Source organism: Fusarium tjaetaba, assembly GCF_013396195.1.
Source record: "Fusarium tjaetaba strain NRRL 66243 chromosome Unknown NRRL66243_c0000301, whole genome shotgun sequence".
Classification (NCBI taxonomy): Eukaryota; Fungi; Ascomycota; class Sordariomycetes; order Hypocreales; family Nectriaceae; genus Fusarium; species Fusarium tjaetaba.
The window spans coordinates 22558-44223 of NW_023501497.1; the positions used below are offsets into that span (position 1 = coordinate 22558).

At 50.3% G+C, this 21666-nt stretch overlaps 7 protein-coding genes across 7 annotated transcripts; 2 read left to right on the plus strand and 5 right to left on the minus strand.

Moving 5' to 3' along the window:
• Positions 1–807: 807 nt before the first annotated feature.
• FTJAE_11789 (glycerophosphoryl diester phosphodiesterase) lies at positions 808–2070 on the minus strand (the record flags this gene model as incomplete). Its single annotated transcript, XM_037344768.1, has 1 exon — positions 808–2070. The coding sequence occupies one exon, from the start codon at positions 2068–2070 to the stop codon at positions 808–810; it is 1263 nt and encodes a 420-aa protein (XP_037201135.1).
• Positions 2071–2860: 790 nt separating this feature from the next.
• On the minus strand, positions 2861–4117 carry FTJAE_11790 (extracellular chitinase; the record flags this gene model as incomplete). The annotated part of the gene is made up of 3 exons (XM_037344770.1): positions 2861–3644; positions 3697–4011; positions 4074–4117. The coding sequence occupies 3 exons, from the start codon at positions 4115–4117 to the stop codon at positions 2861–2863; spliced, it is 1143 nt and encodes a 380-aa protein (XP_037201136.1).
• A 569-nt stretch (positions 4118–4686) lies between these two features.
• On the minus strand, positions 4687–8568 carry FTJAE_11791 (nik-1 (Os-1p); the record flags this gene model as incomplete). Its single annotated transcript, XM_037344771.1, has 3 exons — positions 4687–5359; positions 5413–8415; positions 8519–8568. 3 exons carry the CDS (start codon positions 8566–8568, stop codon positions 4687–4689), a joined length of 3726 nt encoding a protein of 1241 aa, XP_037201137.1.
• A 1063-nt stretch (positions 8569–9631) lies between these two features.
• Positions 9632–10981, plus strand: FTJAE_11792 (WD repeat-containing protein; the record flags this gene model as incomplete). Its single annotated transcript, XM_037344772.1, has 2 exons — positions 9632–9899; positions 9951–10981. 2 exons carry the CDS (start codon positions 9632–9634, stop codon positions 10979–10981), a joined length of 1299 nt encoding a protein of 432 aa, XP_037201138.1.
• Positions 10982–11895: 914 nt separating this feature from the next.
• FTJAE_11793 (maleylacetate reductase) lies at positions 11896–12672 on the minus strand (the record flags this gene model as incomplete). The annotated part of the gene is made up of 1 exon (XM_037344773.1): positions 11896–12672. One exon carries the CDS (start codon positions 12670–12672, stop codon positions 11896–11898), a length of 777 nt encoding a protein of 258 aa, XP_037201139.1.
• A 2904-nt stretch (positions 12673–15576) lies between these two features.
• On the plus strand, positions 15577–17398 carry FTJAE_11794 (nucleobase:cation symporter-2 NCS2 family; the record flags this gene model as incomplete). Its single annotated transcript, XM_037344774.1, has 2 exons — positions 15577–15983; positions 16033–17398. The coding sequence occupies 2 exons, from the start codon at positions 15577–15579 to the stop codon at positions 17396–17398; spliced, it is 1773 nt and encodes a 590-aa protein (XP_037201140.1).
• A 317-nt stretch (positions 17399–17715) lies between these two features.
• FTJAE_11795 (uncharacterized protein) lies at positions 17716–20674 on the minus strand (the record flags this gene model as incomplete). The annotated part of the gene is made up of 6 exons (XM_037344775.1): positions 17716–19097; positions 19144–19277; positions 19327–19490; positions 19539–20004; positions 20050–20401; positions 20581–20674. 6 exons carry the CDS (start codon positions 20672–20674, stop codon positions 17716–17718), a joined length of 2592 nt encoding a protein of 863 aa, XP_037201141.1.
• Positions 20675–21666: the final 992 nt, after the last annotated feature.

Genomic DNA, 21666 nt, shown 5'->3' on the forward strand with positions numbered 1-21666 from the left:
GATGGTCAGCGTTATTCAAGCTCATAGCTCAAGTGATATACAATAACTAGAACTGCTTTGGGGCTATATACCAGCCCATCTTCCCTGCTGTGTATCACCGAGAGATGCATCCCAGACGACAGACAGACTCTCACCACTGAGACCAACGTGTGTCGTGATAGAGATGCAATGCCACCAAGACAAGAGGTGGATATGGATTCACAAGTGGCAAGTCACATTTCAATGCAACTGGATTATAGCATCATTCAAAACCTGGGGTAAAGGACAAAAATCCGGGGGAGGCCCCCAGATAGTTCATTGGGGACAATGATGGGCTAGCTACTACATGGAGACAGCATTTAGCTTACGGGGGCGATATTCCGAAGAATTGGTCACTTGCAATCTTAGAAATATCAAGAACCAATGAGAACAAAGAGTAAAACCCAACAGTGCGTTCAGTTTCTCTTCATCACTTGCATTCGAGTAGTGCAACATCTCATTGGCAGGGGGGAGTTACCCTGAAGGTTTAGGGTCGCAGAGAATTGCCATATCGAAACATCACCCAATCAGGCAACATTCACTGTTCGATATTTCTGACGGATGCTGAATCCTGATATAAGAGATGGAAGGTCCAGATCCTTGACGATGTTTGATGCCAGTGAGACGAAGCCGATACTGATCAGTCGTTGCATCGGTTTCAACCTTCATCATCGTTAAACGTCAATACTTCAACTGAACCGTACGCCACACCTTGTTCACATCACCAATAAACTCAACAGAAACGTTTTTATTTATCAGAGCTTAGCTTCTACTTCTCTAATTCTATCCTTAGAGCTTAAGACCGAAGCAGTTGGCATAATAAGTAACAGTCGAGCTCCAATCCGAAAAGACACCAACGACGCCAATCTCCCGGAAAACATCCAACAAGTTAAACACATCACCATCATTGTTGATCAGCTTCGCAATGGTAGTATAGTAATAGTTGCCGTCGGCGCCGTTCTTCAGAGGACCAGATCGCTCCAGAGTCCAGGTGATGATCTTGAGACCGAGCTCATTCGCCTTCTTCGCATACGCGCTGGGGACAATCTTTCCGTTCTTACCAGGCGTGACGAGATAAGGCAGAGGGGGTGCGATATATCGAACGCCGTCCTCCTTGTAGCGGGTGAGATTGGCAACGGCCTTCTCAAAGGTCTCGGGTGTGTCGCCCGTCTCGTCGAGATACATGGCCTGACGAGCGTACTCAGGCTCGGCCTTGAGCCAGTACAGAATGTCGTCATACAGGAAGCTTTGGAGATACACATCGCTGGGCTTGACACCAGCCTGCTTGTGCTCGTCGATGAGCTGCTGAGCGTACTTCTTCTGAGTATAGTCACCGTCAAAGGGCATCTTGACCTCAGGTGTCTTGAGCTCAGGAGTATGCTTCAGACCAAGGCGCTTGGTGAGCTGAATGTGCTCCTTGTTGCTCAGAACTGTACCGCAAGTAGCGTACAGATCGGTTCGCCATGGAGGAGTACCGTGGAGGAAGTCGGCGGCGTTGGTGGCAGTGGCATTGAAGCCCTCCATTTTGGCGCAGAGAGTCTTGAACTCCTTGAGGGTAATGTCGCTGGTGCAGCACTTGGCAGAAGCAGGCTTGCCATCCTTGGCGGGCTTGAACGGCTGGGTGCACTTCTCGTTGAGCTCGGGGATCGTGACGATGTTGGTCGTGTAGTGGAGATCGCATTGAGAGTGTCGGCACACGAGCTGGCGATCCTTGGTGAAAGCAACATCGCACTCGAGGATACCGGCGCCCATTCGAGCACCAGCCAAGTTCGACTCGAGAGAGTGCTCAGGGAACTGAAGTGTACCGCCACCACGGTGGGCAATCGACCACTGGGAAGGCTTCTGAGGCTTCTCTGAGCACGACTGAAGCTTCTTCTTCAGCGAACCCTCGTCCATGTCGTTGACGAGGTAGTAGGGTCGAGGGCCGAGCTCAATCTGCTTGATTGGCTTGACAGTCTTGAACAACTCCTTATCGCCATAGCTGGGACTGGGAGCGGCCACGGCAGGGCTGACGACCGCCAGGCCAGCAACGAGAGGAGTAGAGAAACGCATGGTGAACAGGACAAGTCAATTGATTGACAGAGGAGCAAGCAGGTTCAATGGAACGAGAGACACCGACAAGGCTTGGCGAGAACCAGCAATTGAGGCCTTGATCGAGACTGACTGAGGCTTGACCAAACACCAGAACCTCTCGATGCGACCTGGGCGATCACCAGGCTTTATGGACGAGAGAACTGCACATTGATCCCCAGCCCGATAGACCTATCTGGGCAATGCACCGAGATGACGTCGCAAGATCCCCAGGAACAAGCCCATTCACACAGAACACCCCTACAGGATGTGGTTTTTGTTGAACCTTCGGTGTTGGTTATCGGCCTAGAAGAGACGAATTGAGCAATCACATCGCAGATCACAGCACTTGCAGGCCAGCTTCTGCAAAGAGCACAAGGTCCCCGGAGCTAGCAGTAGGCAAAGTCCGTACGAGATGGGCATCTTTGACAAGCACGTGTGGAGGAGACGTGGGCGTTCGTTGGAGGGGGAAGCTAAGGATAAGCTTAGCAGCGTTACACTGAACCGTTCAGCTAGAGGCGTGTTTAGTATGGACCTTGTGATTTGCCGAAACCTAGCTTAATTGAACCCCTGCCATCCATAGCCACCCACGCATAAACCTGGTCGAGAGATATCGAGCATCTTTGGAAGGTGGATGAATAAAGTTGGCGAACCGTTCAATTGAAAGTCGGCAATTCATGCATGTGCATACATGGGTAAGCCCTGCTGTCATGGCATCTCACTACTACCCAGGTAGCCAAGCACTTGCTCGCGCTTTTGTATGCACGCCGCATTACAACTCGTCCTTGTCCCCATCTTCCATGTAGTCGTGCTCAACTGCACGACCCTTCCGGATCTTGCGAACTTCCTCAGCCGTGACTTTGAAATGTTCAAATGAGGGCGCATCTTCTCCAATGCCCCAAGCAAAAACTCCCCCAACTCCGAGCTCTGGCACCACATGGCTAAACTTTGTCTGAATGCTCTTTTTAGTATCAAACGTCCACCATCGCCACTCCTTCTCGTCCCAGTAGAAATAGCTTCCGTCTTCATCATACTTCCCAGCCGTTCTCGCACGTTTGAACGATGTAAATACGTCCTGGGGAATATCGTCGTGCCAGCTAAAGCCGCCTGTCTTGCCCATATCAGCTCCGGTCTCGGGATCCTCAAGCAATTGAGTAGGGCACCCAAGAAGCTCTCCCTGTGAGCATTCTTGGGTCATGAACCATTTGACATAGTATCCGAACCCAAGATTGAGCTGACTCGGTGACGCGCCCCGGTCGATATAACGCTGGATTGAGTTTCGAGAATCCGAGACACCGCTGTGATGCTTGGTCACAGTATCTCGGCGGTTCATCAGGTCGTAGGCCATGATGTTGAGGAAGTCGACTTCTTTCATGATATTTGGCACGGTGGTGGGCGTAAAGGCCATCAAATCGACCTCTTTGCCTGGCACAGCCGCTGAAAGAAGTCTGTCGGGGCCAATAGCAGCACGCAGTTCCTGGAGGAGCGATACAAACGCATTAATTTCCCATTCGCGCTGGGAGTTGGGAATCTGCTTGTAATCATCACGGTTGCCTCTGTGGCCGTCAGTATGTACCTCGTAATGACCAAGATTGCAATGTTCCTTACCCGGGATATTCCCAGTCAATGTCGATGCCATCAGCGCCCGTCGTAGTGACCATGGCCGCAACCTGGCACGCCCACCGCTTCCGCGTGGTTTCATTCTTGGCCGCTTCCTCGAAACCTTGAGTATCACCCCAGCCTCCGATAGCTACCATTACTTTGGTGTCGCCAGGGAACCTTTTGCGGACATCGGAAACAGAGGTGAATAGCGGATAGTCGTGAGGTTTGTCGTCAACATTGAAGGTCTCGGAGCGCATGAATGCCAGAATGACATGCGAGACATCTTGAAGTTCGCTTTTTGACGGGACAATATCATGTTGCCTAGAATTCCAGTCAGTGAATATTCTGAAGTTCCTGCTTGCCGACGAAGGAGATGCACTTACCCTGTGAGATACATAACACAACGGAATGGCTCGGCTTGAGACATGGCAGTCGCAGTCACCGCCGCCAGGAATAGCAGTTGCCATTTGCAAATCATTCGCATGATGCGCATTTGGAAGAAAGTAATTGTTGATGATTGTCTCTCTTTTATGCTCGATCATAGAGTACAGTGATTGAGGTGGCACTTGCTCAATTTACCCGCATATGCGTTGCAGGTGTAGATGAGTGAAGTGGATGTTTTTTAACCAATGCTTCAGACAGTTGAGGAGCTCAGCCCTATACTACGCTCAACCTGATTCATCAACAAACACAAAATCATAAACGCAATCTTTCAGTGACTGTTCATTCGCGTTCATATTAATTCGTATTCCTGTTTCTCAATGCAAGTTCCTCCCAGATAAAAACCCGTTTGCGCCTGCGTTCTATCCTGTCTAGTAACATATGCCTCAATAAGACCCTCCCTCGCAAATCCATGCCTGGGTATTGTTTTATACAGCGGATAAAACCGCGCCAACGCCAGAGCCTCCAAAGAAAATCTACAGAAAATAATTCCAAAGAAAAAGTCATGGTATCGTGTTCGCTTCGTGTTCGTATCCCTCAATATCCCAGTCCTGTCTAAATCAGCCCTCGACTCTTGAGAATCCGACTGAGCTCCTTGAGCTGCACTGGTTTGGAGAGAAACAGATCCAGTCCGTTCGAAAAAGCATCCTCCTGTGCGTCCTTGGAGGCGAGGCCAGATATAGCGACAATATGCCTTCGTGGCAAATCCGAGGCCTTCTCGAACCCTCGAATTTGTCGTGTAGCCTCAAACCCATCCATTACCGGCATGGAAATATCCATCAAAATACACTTGTAACACCCTTCTTGAGCTTTGTAACACTCCAGAGCTCGGAGCCCATCCGAGGCCGAGTCGTACGCCACACCCAGCTTCTTCATGTATGTTTGTAAGATCTTCATATTGATAGCATTGTCTTCTACCAGGAGGAACCGTTGATCCTGCGGGGTTGGAGGTAGTTGCAATGCGGGAACTGATGGCAACGGAGTCTCTGCGTCATCGTCATCCCAATGCGCCCTTCTCTTCTTAGGAGACATCGTTGGGGCGATATCAAAATAGCCGCGTTCCTTGTCATCGGACCCACGTTGGACAAGATCTGTTTCTCCCGTCGATACAGTCGGTGGCTCGTCGAGTCTGGTTGAGATGCTGGCACGATCTGCAGCTGTTGCTTGTAACTTCATCCAGCGCCTGAAGCAAAGGACAAAAGCTTTGGCAAGCTTCCTCGGTCCCACACTAGATAAGAACGTCAGCGGCAAAGAACAAGTAGTAACAAACAGACAACTTACGGGCGCGATATGAAACTGAATAATCCCCAATTGAGCCTGCGCTGTGACCTATGTGACCTGTCAAGCGATCGAGCGACAGCGGCACTGCGACACACCACGACAACAGGGGACGATAGCTCGTCTCGAGGCTGGTTTGCTATCAGTTCAAGGTGAGATTCGTCACAGAGTATCAGGTCAGGAAGATACTCGGCGTTGTGGAGGGAGTCGACGACTTGCATACGCAACCAATTGTGGCAGACCTTTTCCAGCAAAGCGCGTTCGTCAAATTCCCTAGAACTCCAACGTTGACTTTCTGAGCCGCCTCCACCGAAAGGTGTGAAGCCGTTGATGTAGACGCGGAGACCTGACAACTCAATGGCCTGGGCCTGAAACTCCTCGCGATCGGACATTGTTTCTGTCGAATCGACACTGACAGCTTCTAGTGGTAGTTTTACCGCAATGCGAGTCCCCGTGCCCACCTTGCTTTGAACATGTATAGAGCCTCCAAGTGCCCTGACGAATTTCCTCACCAGACTCAGACCAAGGCCAGCACCCGAAGAATGAATATTCTCTTGAGCAAACGGAGCGAACAGACGGTGGTTGAGATAGTCTTGACCGATGCCAGCTCCTGTATCGGTGATATCGATATGAACGACTCGATCCCTTAACCGGCTTTGCCCAGGAGGGTCCTGGTAGGCAGAGACTTTAACATAACCCCGTGTAGTGTACTTGAGGGCGTTTCCACAGAGATTCATGATTATGCGCCTCACTGCCCCTGACTCAACATGAAACGCCCAGTCTACCGCCGGATCAATGTCCAACATCACAAGGACTGCGTCAGGACCTGCTCCGTTGCTGATCTTTTCTCCAGCCTTAATACTATCCGCAACCTCCATACCATCAAGGCGGGTAAGAGGATCACGGTTGAGCTCTTCATTCGGCTTGTCATCGTGAACAAGCGCGAGTGATTGTTGTTGGTAGGTGTGGCCCGCATGAATACACTCCACGACTTCTTCCACCAACATATCCAGATCCAGATTCGAAGTAATATGCATCATCCCATCCGTGGGTCTACTTCTTGAGTTAGACTGTGCGCCTCTTACGAAGGCAACACCTGAGTTCGGCGACTGTCCACTGGGTGCCTTGACAAAGTTGTTGATGCGTGTCCAATCAAGTAAGTGATTGATCGTGTCCAGAAGTGTACGACTGCAGACCTCAAGGGAGCGCAATACATCGCCCTGGAATACATCTAGTGCGGTATCACGCAACAGCTCGGCACATAGAACGATGCCGTGAAGTGGAGACCGGAGTTCATGGGATAGGGAGCTGAGTAAAGATGTCGTCGCCAAGGATACTATGGAACTCTCCATCATAGCAACGTCTGCCATGATGACTGCGCTGAAAGCGGCAAGGTAACTCAGTTCCCCCTGGACTGTAAAGATGCGGGTTGGTGTCATTGTATAGACAAAACACACGGAAAACCATCGCTCTCTGTGAGAGTCCCATAGAGGTACAAAGGCAACGCTGCGCGCCCCTGGGAAGACATCGCGAATGGCCATGCCTTCGTTTCTCCGCGAATACGGGTCGTTGGCCTTTCGCTGCTTTTGCTTGTCGCCCCTTTGTTCTTCTTGAATGCTCCGAGCTTTCTGGGCCTGGAAAGCAGCCATAGCCGAGTCCTCACTCGTGGGATCACTCGATCCCGTCATTCCGTCGCCATCGAAATTAAAGATCTTGCCTTTTGGATAGCGGCGCAGTAGCCTCTGGAGCTGTCGTTCAGGTACAGTTCGACTGCGTCCTGACGGGGCTTCACCATTTATGCTGGAAGAGACAGACGTAGAGAATCCAAGAACAGGGCACATAGCGCCTGAGGACCGGTAGTCTGCGGAATTCCGGGGAGAAGAGACTGAAATATTACCTCTACCTGGAGAGGAGGAAGATGAGGATGAGGAGGAAGAACGAACGTGAGCCCTTGAATTGCGCCGCAAAGAACCGGACCGGATTCTGCCAGCAAAAGAGCCAACACCTGCATCCAAAAACAGGACCCCCTCAACTTCAATCGACTCGCGTAGGATATTTGCCGCTTTAGAGAATATCTGCCTCAGCTGATTAGATCGCGATTCTTCTCCAGTCGGAACTGAATTAGGAGGCTTGTCAGTTGGATGGAACGGGCTTGTCGGCCTGTTCTGACTAGGGCTTTCAAGAACAAAAATATCCGGCGTGGATATGTTATCCGTTTCGGCAACAGCAGTGACACTGTCCCTCTGTTTCTGGATCTTTTGTTGCGTCTGGTTGAGAGAGCCTTCTTCTGTGCTTGCATCGGTATTGAAGATATTCGTTGAACTGTTCTGCCAACCTGTCACGGTCGTCTTCCCCTCCACATAGCTTCCCAAACCGCGAACCATACGCTCACCAGGACGCCTGCCATCTCCAGATCGTGTCAGTTCCATCTGTCCCAGGATAGATGCTGAAACATCTCGCATGACTTGTAGTGATGCTTCGTCAAGTGTCTCCCGCGGTTCGTTGTCAAGAATACAGAAGACGCCAATGTTGATACCTCGACGGGTTCTTATCGGTACTCCTGCGTAGAACCGATGCTCTGGCCGCGCCTTGTAGTACCAGGTATCGCGATACTCTTCATTTTCAGCAAGGTTGCTTACCACAGTAACCGGGAGCTCCGAAGCCAATGATGGTTGCTGTGGTACACCAGACTCGCGAGATACCAATACACGATCACAAATACCATAATTCCGAGGTATTGCAGTACCACAAAGCCAAAGGCTGTCAGAACCAGAGCTAGGAGGATTGGCGTGAGCAGATATGCGAAGCGCAGGTGTAGCTTCAGCAATAATATGCTGGTGTTGACAGTCAAACAGCGAGATCATGGCGCGAGAAGCGCCGAGTCTCAAGAGAGCCACCTGGGCCAGAGCTGTCATGACAGGATCCGAGCATGGTCGCAATAGAGACGATGGGATAAGGTTTGCAACATCATTGCGAACAGAGTTGGCGACAAGGATCGAGTCATATCTGGGTATTCGTTAGATGAGTCCGTTGGAGGAGCTTCAATTGATGGCAGGGGATGAAGATGCGACGAGAGTGAGGATGAGAAATGGTGCAAGGTCATACACACTTGAATATCTCCCGTTCGCGAGTTGATTCCGAAACCTTGTTACCAGTCATGATCGACAGCTGTAACGTCGACTACGTGCTTAGCCCATGCAAGCAAGCAAGCAGCCTCGGCAGGGGGAACAGATCGTCGGACGATGTTGGGGGGGTTGTGTGGTTTAACAAGACTGGTTTAAAATACCAAGGTAGCCTGCCCTTGAGAATTTAGCTAGATATTGGCAAGATTACTTAAGGATGGATTCCTCCATCGCACTCCGACCTTGTCTGGGTCTAGATTCTAGGCTGTCCTTCCACTCGAATCTTGACCTATCGCCACCCCGCTTTGCCCTCTAACGGCCCTGAAGCCAACCTTCAGTGGAGCCACCCGGGTGCTTACCCGTGGAGATCTACCGCCTGAGTTCCGTTAGCGACAGAAGATCGATCGATTTGCCATGAAACCTCCGGCCTCTCATCTCATGGATAAGATTTTATGGGCATCTGACTGAGTCAGGCACGCATAATCTCAAGGCCATCAGATGCCCTTAATTTCTAAAATTATAAAGCATAAAGGGGAGTGAGTCTATGCTGCTTGCAATAATAGCACGCGCTGCAAAGAAAAAGCAAGATCGAGATCAATGACGAGACTATGATACATTGTCCAATTGATAGCAGTTTCCCATGTTCAGAAATGCATCTACAGGTGGGAAAACAAGATGTTTTGCATGAGCTTTTAGGGTGGGTGGGTGCCTGAATGCTGTAGCTTTGCACCCGACCTCAGTCTAGAACCCAATGGGCCCATATATTGCCTGCAACTGGTCAACTGTGACTGGAAATACCTAACACCATACAATCATACAATCATACAAGGACTCAGAAGAACACTGAAAGATAAAATATATGTTAATGTATATCACGAGCATTGAGAAATAGATTAAAAATCTTATGCTATAATATCTACCTCAGAACAGATTGTTCCTGTTAAAGTTGACCCCAAGACAGTGTGAGCTACTGTTATCGCACCGATAACACAGTAGCTTCAATTGGCTCGAGCTTCTTTTTTTTCTTCATCCTTTTCAAGCGATGCTATACGTTGCCGTTCATTTCTTGAGTAACTGTCAATAAACATCAATCTCTCAATATGTTTGAGAATACATGTACCCTGCCTCTATCGGCAGATGTATTCGCAACTGCCCTCCACCCCACGGAGCCCCTCCTGACCGTCGGTTTATCGAGTGGCCATGTCGAGACCTTTCGATTGCCATCCAGCTCTTCTTCCGACGACAATGCCGATGCCGATGGTGACACGAGCGTGCTGAGCGACGGAAAGAGTATGATCGAATCCATCTGGCGCACTCGAAGACACAAGGGAAGCTGTAGATCATTGGTCTACTCGCACGATGGTTCTGGTAAGATTTCCACAAGCTTCCGTTGTTGTTCTCTAAGCTAACCTGTCAAAGCTGTCTATTCAGCTGGTACCGATGCGCTGGTAAAGCACTTTGACCCCAAAACCGGTCAAGTCATTTCCAAATTCGTGATTCCTTCTGCAACTACGGTTCCCGATGCGCCGACCCTCCTCCACGTCCTGAACCCCCAGAGCCTGCTTCTTGCGACTGACTCAGGTGCCCTCCACATCATTGACCTTAAGGACGGCAAGCTGGGAAAGAAGCCCGTTCAGACTCACTTCCCCCATGCCGACTACGTTTCTTCCATAACACCTTTGCCGCCCACTAGTGCCAGCACCAGCGGATTCCCGAAGCAATGGGTCAGCACTGGCGGTACCACGCTCGCCGTGACCGATGTTCGGAGAGGAGTGCTTGTGCGTAGCGACGACCAAGAGGACGAGCTGCTATCTTCTTGCTTCGTTCCAGGCTTGGGCCCCAAGGGACATCGCAACAACGGCGTTTTGGCGGTAGGATCCGGCTCGGGTGTATTGACCATGTGGGACAAGGGAGCCTGGGACGATCAACAGGAACGCATCATCGTCGATGGCGATAAGAAGGGTGGTGGTGAAAGTATTGATGCCATGGTTTTGATCCCGCAAGAGCTGGGACTTGGCAAGAAGGTCGTTTGCGGTGTCGGTGATGGCAGCTTGCGTGTGGTCGACCTTGTTGCTCGGGAGGTGGACATTTCAGCCAATTTGCGTCACGATCACATGGAGAGTGTTGTCTCGCTGGGTTTCGATTGCGAGAATCGCCTTATCAGCGCTGGCGGAAAGACTGTGAAGCTTTGGGAAGAGCTATCTGCTCTTCAAGGAGACAACGATGACGATGACGAAGAGGATGAAAATGATGATGACGATAGCGATGATAGTGACGCTGCAGAGAATGGCAACGGCAAGCGAGCTGCTGATAGCGATAGCGACGACGATAGTGAGGAGGACCAAATTGAGGAGATGAAGCGCAGGGCCAAGCGACGCAAGGAGGCCCAGCAGAGCAAACTTGGGCCCATGGGAGCCCACGGCGTCATGGGGTTTGAGGGCTTAGATTGAGCGGAAGTTTTTGGTGATGAAAATACTGTTACGATACCCGGCGTAGATACGATAAAGTAGTGCGATCAGACGGTCAGAATGGCCAGAGCCTAGACCATGGACGTAGATACAATTCATTTCAAGTTCAAGAGAGAAAGATCATGGTGATAACTTTCAATTTTTCAATATCTGGCTATCTATCTAATTTATGAAGAAGCCCACCCTAGGAGGTGGACATCCAACGACTCATGTGCAGTTGGTAGTCTTCCGAAACGAAGCACGATCACATACATGGTGAAATAACCAAAAACCCATTCGTGTTGAGTCGGGGAGAGAAGTATCCCTTGGCCGATGCTACACGACCTTCGGTGATAGTTCTTTGAGGCCCAGTAGCCTCATGTTTTGACTCGAGACCCAGTAGTCTCTTATGATGAGTCTTCTCGAAGCCCAGTAGCTTCGGAAAGTACAAGTGCACTTATTCTATCCCGGGAAGGGGGCAGAAGCAGATACCTTGCCATTACACATGGCGACAAGGGTTGCATCTGAACCAGTGACTAGAGAAAGGACTTGAAGCGGCATTGTCCCCAGAAATACTCCATCAGAGAATCGTGGAAGACCAAGCCGGTGGTCTATGTCTTACAGAGAAGGGCACGATATGACGGTGGTGCAATGCAGAGTACTAGAAACTCTGCAAACCGGGTGTCACGCTCCTTTCTCCATTATCCCTCCACTGTGTAAAGGGTGAGGCGCGGTGGGTGGCGTGCGTTGTGCGAATGCCGCAAATATCATTATGATCCCATATCCGAGAAATCGGCGCGAGGTGGGGGATCCTGGTATAAGAATAGGAGGCTGAAGGGCTCCTCGCAGGTACAAGACAGGTAGTTTTAAAAGAGATTATAAAAAAAAGATGTCCAGGTGGACAAGACCAGAAGGTGTCAGACGCCTGGAATATGAAGATAGCTCCAGCAGGCGTCTTCTGATTTGGGCTGCGTGTCGGCTCGAGCAAAGTCCTCCATGACTTTCTCATCGCTGGGCGCTGAAAATCGAGTTGGAGAGCTCATAGTGAGGTTGTCGTCGTAAATGATAACGGTGGGAAGTATCCTGGTGTCGTGGCCGCTGCCCTTCTCTTCGGAAGATGAGTCGCTAGGTCGTCCGCCTGGATGTAGTTCACTTGCACTGTATGTCGTAGGTATGCAAATGTGAGGGATTCCTTTCCGTATGCCAACGGCTCGGGCCAAAGTGACAGCAGAACCTCCGCCGACACTGACAACGCAGTCTCGTCCAGATGCCTGGGCTGGCACGGTGGTATTAGATGAGCAGAGAATTCGACTGTCGAGATTAGGAATAATGGCTTGAATTTTGCGAGCGATATTTGATCTTGAAGGGCTCGACACAATGAGCGGTGAAGTCAAGTGTAATCGAGCCAGCTCAGATGGTAGACGATGAATTGCGTCAGGGCCGACGACTAAACGAGGTGATGAAGAAGAAGGACGTTTTGAACGGCGATGTCGAGATCGAGAGGAGGGCCGCTGGACCGTGCCGGGCGGACCAGCGTGCGAAGATGGAGGAGACAAGTTGGTGGCTGGCGGCGTCACAAGAGCGGACGCCTTGAGGGCGAGGGCGTCAACAAGCTTGTCACGAACAGCAACGAGATCAGGATCAGTAACTTTTCGTGGTGACAAACGATGAATGCCGTTGGTGGAGTGGTGCATGAAGGGCCGATGCCGGCTGTCCGGAGGTATCCAGCAGCGGTAGCGGTTGTTGAGGTATATCGAAGTCCAACCTGCGCGACATCAATCAAGTGCCCAAAATGACAACAATAATGGATTGAAGACGGAAACTGGAAAAAAGGGAATTTATCGAGATTTGATGAAAGTTCAGAGATTCACAAGTTAGAGACATAGCACAAGATGAGCTAGGGCACATTATTATGGGCAGATAGAATAGGCGTGACCTTCTGGGATGGGACGAGACCAGACCAGACCAGACCAGACCAGACGTTTGAGTGAAAATCCCTTAGCAGCACCTGTTTCTGCCTGTGAGAGGAAAGTGACCGTTTGTCGTGGTTTTTCGCCACAGAAAAAAGACGCCACCTCTGCCTTTTGACTAGGTGACTAGGAGCAGGGGAAATTTGGTCTCTTTGTTATTAATAATACAGCCAAAAAAAAAGGGTCCAACCGATGGTCTTGGGGCCGATGATGGGGATGGTCAAGTGGCAACGCCTTGTCTGTTTGGTGCCAGTCCCTGCGTGAGACCCTGAAAAACTGATGTAAAAGGGGGCAAAAGGTGTATTGTTTCTGTCATGAAGACGTCAAATGTGTAACGGAGGGGGATCTCTTGACCCCTAGGAGGCAGTTTATCCGCCCCGGCCGGAGGTTAGCTCCTTTAAGTGGAGCAGCGATCGGAGACAAAGTCTCGTGGTGACGGAGCAAGTCCGCCAATGAGAAGTGATAGGAGAGATCGTGGTTGGCTGTGGACATGGAAGGAAGAGAAAGGATGGGCAAAATCAAGAAACGCATCTCTTTGTGTCATAAAACCCATATTACGTCGGTGTTGGCGTTTAATGGCGATATGATTGGTTGCTCACTCAATGCTCCGGTGGCTTCGATGAATGTACAGTAAGCGCTATAGCAGTTCCCGTTACTAAGAAAACAGCAGAAGCTCATCTTGGAACTTTTTACTAAATTAGGTAGGTAAGGAATATCGTGAGTTGATCCAAAGTTGAGTCTGCGAAGTCGCTGCGTTTCTGAACTATTTCCGGATAATGCTGCGGTGACGCAGGGTGAGTTGTAAACCGACCGTGACATCTGTTCTGTAACACCATCGTGTTGTGTTTGTTAGAACAAAGAGTCTTTCGAACTGTTTGTGGTTTCGTAGCTGACCGTTGCGTTACTGTTGTATCTGGAGGCCTCTAATCAGTGAGAGGGGAAGAAGAGAAGAGATGTGCTAGGGTGCCTGGAGAGCACATCAGGCCTCTTTTTGATGTTGCAATTAGAGCTATAGAACAAGATAGAGTCACAAGAACTGACACCTCATGCTCAAGGATGGAGACCAAAGCACTTTCTTAAGTAACAAAAACTCCATGAATGCGGAGAGGCAGGCACATAGCGGCAGTCTCCGGTGCCTCCCGCCTTTAGCTCAAGCCAACCTACCAGTTCTGCCCCTCTGAGCCAGGGCCTTGCCTGATGTTTCCTATGGCTGGTCTTACAACACCAATCTTCTCTTCCTTTTTCTTCTTCCTCTTCAATATTTGTCGCATCAATCATCACGATCTATCTGAAGCGCCGGCGGCCTTTACACAATTCTATGACTTTGTCTCCGCCGCTTGACCTAGTCTCGCAGCTGTGATAACATCTCCGACCGATCGATCGCCCTTCTTTCAGCTCTGGTTCAATCATCTACACCTTCAGGATGGAATTTATTGCGCAGTCGCCCGCCTCCGTTCTCCCAAGAATCACAGGCTCTTAGCTATTACCACCGGACGCAGCCGACAGCCGATTTTACTCGCATTTCTATCTTATCTGATAAGCTTGTGGTTGGCCGACGGCTCATGGCCGAGCACAACCTCAGTATGCATATCTGCTAGCAAACTGTGGCGTACAATGCATGCACCCAAGAGATAAACTTGGACGAGTTGGGTGGTTCAATTCCGACGGTCACTCCAAATTGGTGCCATCTTTTACAGAGAGTCATCCGATTTCGCAAACTGATTATCTATCAGCCCGTAGTTTGAAGCTCAGAATGATGCCCAGACAAAGCTCAGCTGGTGCTGTCCCTGCTCAGGCTGGGTTTATCGTCACAATCCTGGCCATGATACGCAGCCGAAGTCGCCTATTCCGTGGCGATGGGTGACAACCCCAGACATGCCACGGGGATGCGCCGATGCGCTATCTCATCCCTCTCGATTCGAACCCAGCCCAATGGTCGCGACAGGCCGTACTCCTCTGTTCGTCCCCCACGTCCAGAGGTGCACCACCAATACCGGTTCCCCGACCGGCCGGCCTGATAGCATGCCAACTTTATTTCTACCTCCCCATCGTGGAATCTGGGGTTGCATATTTAAAGGAGCGGTTGTGCACGATCATGTCACCAATATCAAGCTTCAGATTAGCATCGCATGTTTTCTTAGCTGACCTTGTCTTTTGATCTGCATCTCATCTCACCTCGCTTGGGGCTCTTGGACTTGGACCCGCAGACACCCACCCGCTGCCCCATCTCTAGCAATTTGTCAAGCATCTGGGGAATAACAAGTCCTGATAAGCTATCTCTGGATCCACGAGTTATCAGTTACCAGTCTTGGGTCATTAAGCCTAAGAAATAACTCTAGCCACTCCCGAAAACGGCCTCGCGTGCTCGCCAATCACTTCTATTATACGGAGAGGAATTAGAAGTATAAACCTTCTTATTGCCCATATCAACTTTCAGTACTGGAGCCTTTCATAGCCTTCGTCAATATTTATTCAACGTTGACATTCCAAGCCTGTCGTTGAGTTGATCGACACGAAGATTCCTCTTTCGCTTGGACCCCTCGACGATCAACGCCATCGACACCAAAGCCATTCCAGCGTTGGCCTATTTCTAGTTTCTTCACACAACTCCATCTAACTCCTTCAACAATGGATGAGGATCAAGGGCCAAGGTCGATTGCCCCCGAGCATGCGCCACCGAAAACATTCGCTCAGCGTTGCAATGGCCTCAAGAAGGCATTCACTACCAGGCACGGCCTGATTGGCGATTATGACTATGCCTTTCTCTTTCGCCCAAACCTGCCCTTCATGAAGAAGAGCGTCAACCCAAGTCCCTTCTTTGGTCTCAATGACAAGATGCCAGTTCTTCTGGGCTTGCTGCTCGGCTTTCAACACGCATTGGCCATGTTAGCAGGTGTGATTACACCCCCGATCATTATCAGCGGCAGCGCCAATTTGCTACCTGAGCAACAACAATACCTCGTCTCAACCGCTCTCATCGTTTCTGGCATCTTCTCTGCAGTCCAAATCACTCGATTCAGGCTTTTTGGTACACAGTAAGTGTTGTTTGGTCGCGGCAAGAGTTTGGGCTAATTCTTGTCTTAGATACTACCTCGGTACTGGAGTTTTGTCTGTAGTTGGAGTCTCATTCAGCGTTATTCCTGTCGCTCAAGGAAGTCTCACTCAGATGTACGCCAATGGCTTCTGTCCTTCAGATTCTGATGGAAACCCCTTGCCTTGCCCTCAGGGCTATGGCGCCATTCTTGGTACCTCCGCTGTGTGTGCTTTGATCAACATACTCGTCTCTTTCATCCCCGCAAAGTACTTGCTGAAGGTCCTGCCACCGATCGTCACTGGCCCTACCGTTATGCTCATCGGTATCAAGCTCATCAAGTCGGGTTTCTCCAACTGGATGGGTGGCAGTGGAGGATGCATGACTGCCACTGACGGCTTGTTTGCTCTTTGCCCCAACATCAATGCACCTCATCCTCTTCCCTGGGGATCTGCAGAATTCCTGGGCTTGGGTTTCTCTGTCTTTGTCGCCATTATTCTGTGTGAGCGGTTCGGCTCGCCCATCATGAAATCCACCTCGGTCGTTATTGGACTGCTAGTCGGCTGCATTATTGCTGCTGCCTGTGGTTATTTCGATCGATCTGGTATCGACTCTGCTCCCGTTGCTTCGTTCGCTTGGGTACACACATTCCCTCTATCAGTTTACGGGCCACTCGTGCTCCCCCTGATTGCTGTTTACCTTGTCTGCGCTACTGAAGCTATTGGCGATGTCACAGCCACATGCGACGTTTCCAAACTTGAGGTGACCGGAAAGACCTATGAATCTCGTATTCAGGGTGGTATCTTGTCTGATGGTATTGCTGGCTGTATCGGCGCTCTCATGACGATGACTCCTATGTCTGTCTTCGCTCAGAACAACGGTGTCATTGTCCTCACCAGATGCGCCAACCGCAAAGCTGGTCTTGCCTGCGCCATGTTCCTGGTCATCATGGGTATCTTTGCCAAGTTTGCTGCTGCTCTCATTGCTATTCCGTCAGCTGTTCTTGGTGGCATGACAACCTTCCTCTTCAGTGCTGTGGCTGTATCAGGCATGTCCATCATTGTCCGTGGTGTCCCTTTCACTCGACGCAACCGCTTCATTCTCACTGCTGGTCTGGCTCTGGGATATGGCGCAACGCTTCTACCCAACTACTTTGACAAGATCTTCACATATGAGGGGGATAACCGCTCTCTTCAGGGTTTCCTTGACGCTATTGTTCTTGTCATGGAGACTGGTTTTGCAGTTGCTGCCATCATCTGTGTGATCCTCAACCTCACGCTTCCTGAGGAGCTGGAAGATGACATCGATGCGGCGCGTTCAGCGACCAATGTCGTGATCCATGAGGATACAGAGCAACAGAACAAGGCCACCGCAGGCTCAAGTCGGGAGCATAGTATCGATCCTCAGAAGCAGGTTTGAATGGACGTAGGAAGAAACGTATAAAAGTTCAGTAGGGAATAGGGTTCTGTTTATTTATGATGAATATCAGGTTATTTAAAATATGTCTCATTTGAATGAAGCTCAGTCTCTACAGATCAAAAGTAATATTCATTAAACAGTATAATCATTCCAATTTATCACCGATCTCATCTAAGAATCCCTCTTTCAGCTTTCCAAAACGCCTGTAACTAATGGCCATTCCTTTACTCCGCGCCTCATTAGAATCATAAAAGCTCTCTTACATAGAGATACAAACTGAATGTTATTTCATGTCATGTTTTCGCATATTAAACCCATCAACTCGTTACGCCATACACCACGTGTGATCTGCTCTCGTATCGCTGCTTGTGAAAGCTGTTCATCTGCCTCCTGTAGTTCTCTTGAACCTCTCCCCAGAGTCCGCGATGCCGTTCTTGTATGCACTTGAGCAAGTCGCCTTCCTTCTTGATCTTGCAATGGCAGACGTTTGGTGTGCCACAGAACTTAGCTCGTGCCTGCGGAGTTGGAAATTTGATGCTAAGACGTTTGAGGTTGGGCCAGTTGACACTATCGCTCGTTGAGGCAGGGTTGTTCAGCGCCAGCCGGGCCAAGTTCCAGTCCATCTCGCCATCCGATGGCGACTGCTCATACCTTCGGGCTGAAATAGGAGCATCGCCCTTTTTCTTCTCGATGGCCGCGATATCACAGGATGCCCCATCTCTTCCGGATCGGCGACAGTTGCAGCGCTCTGGATTCATGTTTGTTTCGTCGTCAATCTGAACCGTCACAAATGAGAACTTGTCTCCTTGTCTGTTTTGGGTAAACAAGACCAGCATCGGCTTCACTGGGCGCTTGTGAAGGAGCCCTGTGGAATTTGTTCCTGTAGAAATACTAACACTTCGAACATCGCTGTTCGATGAGTTACTGTTGCTTGAAACGCCACTCGATATGCTGAAAGAACGTCCATTATTGGTCACAGTTGTACTGCTGGAAGGAGGCGGAAAGAGAGAGCTGGAACGACGAGGAGATGGGGTTGATCCGACTGGCTTCCGGGGTGGAGCCTGTCGCGGCGGTCCCGGTATCGGGAAGAAGCTCTGTCGTTCTACAGGCGATGATCCTATCGGCTCTGGGGAAGTTCTTCCCGGCCACGATCCGTAGAACTCGGGTCCTGTGGGCTCTCTCTGTCGTATGGTTGGAAGGCTTGGGTGACGACCAGGGGGACCCATAGCGAATCCATCTCCGCCATTTCCGTAAGACGAGAGCGTCTGCGCCGGTGATGCAAATGGCCTGCTCCCTAAAAGGGGCGAACTTGGCATCGCTCCAGAGGCAAGGGTCGATATGGAGTTTTGACGGCTTGATGAAGTCTTGATGGTGTTTACTGCGGCATCGCTATTGGTGACAAGCGAGCCCTCGGTTGATTTGGGTATCCAGAGTTGAAGGCAAGCGTTCTCCATGATTGTCTCTTTGACGCCACCCAGGACGAAAATGACTTGACAGTCGTACTGCGTGGCAGAGGCCCATGGCTTGAATCCAGTGACCGCTTGCTGGAACCTCAGTATATCGGCTCCGTCCATGAAGTCCAGCCTTGCGATTCTCTCGTTCTGTCTTAGGATGATCTCTTGTGTCATATGAGTGCCTGTGGGCAAGGCGTATTGCGGGTTAAAGACCATTGTGGTGATATCGAAGTCAAATTTCTCAGCTGCGCAAGTTAGCATTTGACCTCGAGAAGAAAAGGGTCTACTGACTTTGCTGTCTTGGTTTTCCCGATCCCGCTTGAGCAGATCCAGACATGATGATTCTAAATCTTCGCCCATCTGCGTCTAGCCTTCGCAGGAGCTTGGCTTTCTTCTCGATACCTGGGCTATAGCTCTGCAGGTTTCTGCTATCGTTAGGCTTTAAAACGAAACTGGGGGTTATGTCAAGCTTACACCTCCAGCAGTTGTTCCATCATCTCGTCTTTTGTAACAAGGTCAACAAGAGGGGCGGGTTCTTTCTCTGGCCAGATCGTGAACATGTCTCGCTTGAGCGTCGAAGTGATTATCCTTGGCGTCACCAATTCACGGCCGAATCGAGCGCATTGGGATGATAAATCCTACCCCCGTTAGTCCGTACGTTACATGGAATCACACCCACGACTTACGTCCTCCAGTTGCCGGGCGTAGGATGGCCAATGGGAAGTGTCCTTATCCGCCTCCCGCAAAGCAGGGGCCGCTTGAATTCTCTTGAAAATCCATACACACTTCAACAAGTTGAAATACTGATCAACCGTCGGAACACGTTCTTCGACCACCATGCCAGACTCGAAGTTAATTGTGCTCTTGTGAAAGTTCAGTATGAATGCATCCGACAGCTCGGTGAGTTCAAAGTCCGCCTCGGTGCGATACTCGGGGTGGCCAGTTAGCGCTGCAAACCGGAACTGTTCATCCAAGTCCACAGGTACTTCTAGTAGTACAACACTGCGCTGAACTCTTTGGTCGAGGGCTTCGTCAAGATCGGGAATAAGAACCCCCATCAGACGGCGGATATCATGGTGAGCAGCTGTGATGCGGTCCGCGAGGTCTCGATGCATGAGCTCAATATCTTGTCGTACCCGTAAAAGGAGATCACTGATCTCATCAGCTTATGAAACAGTACCAACTTGGTTCACTTACACTTCAAACGGTTTCAGGACGTGCAGAATCTTCGAGTTGTGCAGCGTGATCCTTTGGCGCAGTTGATCGGCTGCGGGCTGAACGAGTACATTCCATTCCAGGTTGCGTAAAGGGTTGGTTCCTACACGATATCGACTGTTTGATCTTAGAAGTTCATTGCATTCTCGTAATGTCATCTCGTAGTCCCCAATAATCTGGATCAGTGACGTCCGGTCCCATCGTAGCCTTGCTGGAGCGCCTTGCCGTCTTTGACTCTGGAGAGAGTTGTCTGCCGATGCAACTACTCTGCTGAGGATATCGAGATTCTCGGCGAGACCTCTAACATCTCTTCCAAATTCTTCATATTGTCTTGCTGCCATACAGTCAGACCGATGTTACATCTACTGAAGGCGGAGGGATGAAGGATTGAGTGATCGCCAGGTACATGTACCTATTCGTGAAGGTTGACATTCAACAAAAGCACTGCGTTGGCGGAGCCCCGCAAGGCATATCTTGCAGGAGAAACAAAGGTATCGCGCTTGGATCACTTACTTGCATTATGTTCTTCAGACCAGCCATAGCGGTAAACTTCCCAGGCTAGGCGCCCGAGGCTGATAAGGTCTCCAACCTGGAGAGGGCCTGCCATCGAGCGGTGCTATGGTTTTTGTTACAAAAGGGCCTCAGATGGCAGGGACCTGGGCTTTAAACAAAAGCTAAAGGACGATCACTTGGGGAAATGTAGCCGTTATTGGGGCCAGAGCAGGTTGTGGACGAGCGACGGGCAGCAGTATCTTAAGAAATATTGTTAACAGGGCTGTTGCTCAAGAGGCCAACGTAAGAAGTGTGACTGAGCTTGACCCGGGACTGTCTAATTGGTATGGGTGACACCCACACGTTCGCCCCAAATGAAAGAGATGCAAGGGCCAGATGAGTCTTCAGGAAAGAAGATAAGAACGCAGTATGCAAGCTCTGTACGGGAGACGCGTGCGGCCCGGAGTGGCTGGCCACGGCTGACACAAAATCGAGGAACCTCGCCGCAGAAAGAGAAAAGAGCTCTTCCCAGGCACCGATGACAGACTGACACGGAGGCGTGGCTGATTCGGTCAGTCAACAGGGCATCGGTTACTCATGTGGGCTACCAGCGCGAGCATGCGGGGTGGAGGAGGGTCGGGAACGGACGATAGCTTGCTTGCTCTTATCAAGCAGCATACACCCAGCTATTGGAGCTTTGGGGTTTCGAGAGTATGCTTCTTTTCCTTCTTCGCTATGATCCAGGTCGGACATATGACGAATGACACAGAATGATCGATCTTGTATCATCCCAAGTCAAGTCGCACGTCCCCATGCTTCAGACAAAGTTATCCCGAGGATGAGGGTTTGGTAACCGGGGTTCTTTCACCTCAGGCTTGGCATGTCTGTGAGCCATGTCTGAGATGCATCGGGGCTGTGTAATGCAGGGTTGGCAGATTGGCTGTTGAAGCGATAAAAACGGCGCTAGAAATGCAACGGCTAGCGCTGCGGTTTTTGATGTGGTTGAAAGGTATGGACAAGGCGTTTTGGTAGACAATAAGGCTGCGGAATTCATGTCCAAAGTGAGGGGAAGTCTGCCTAGAACGACCAGCCCCTGCAGGGAGTTGA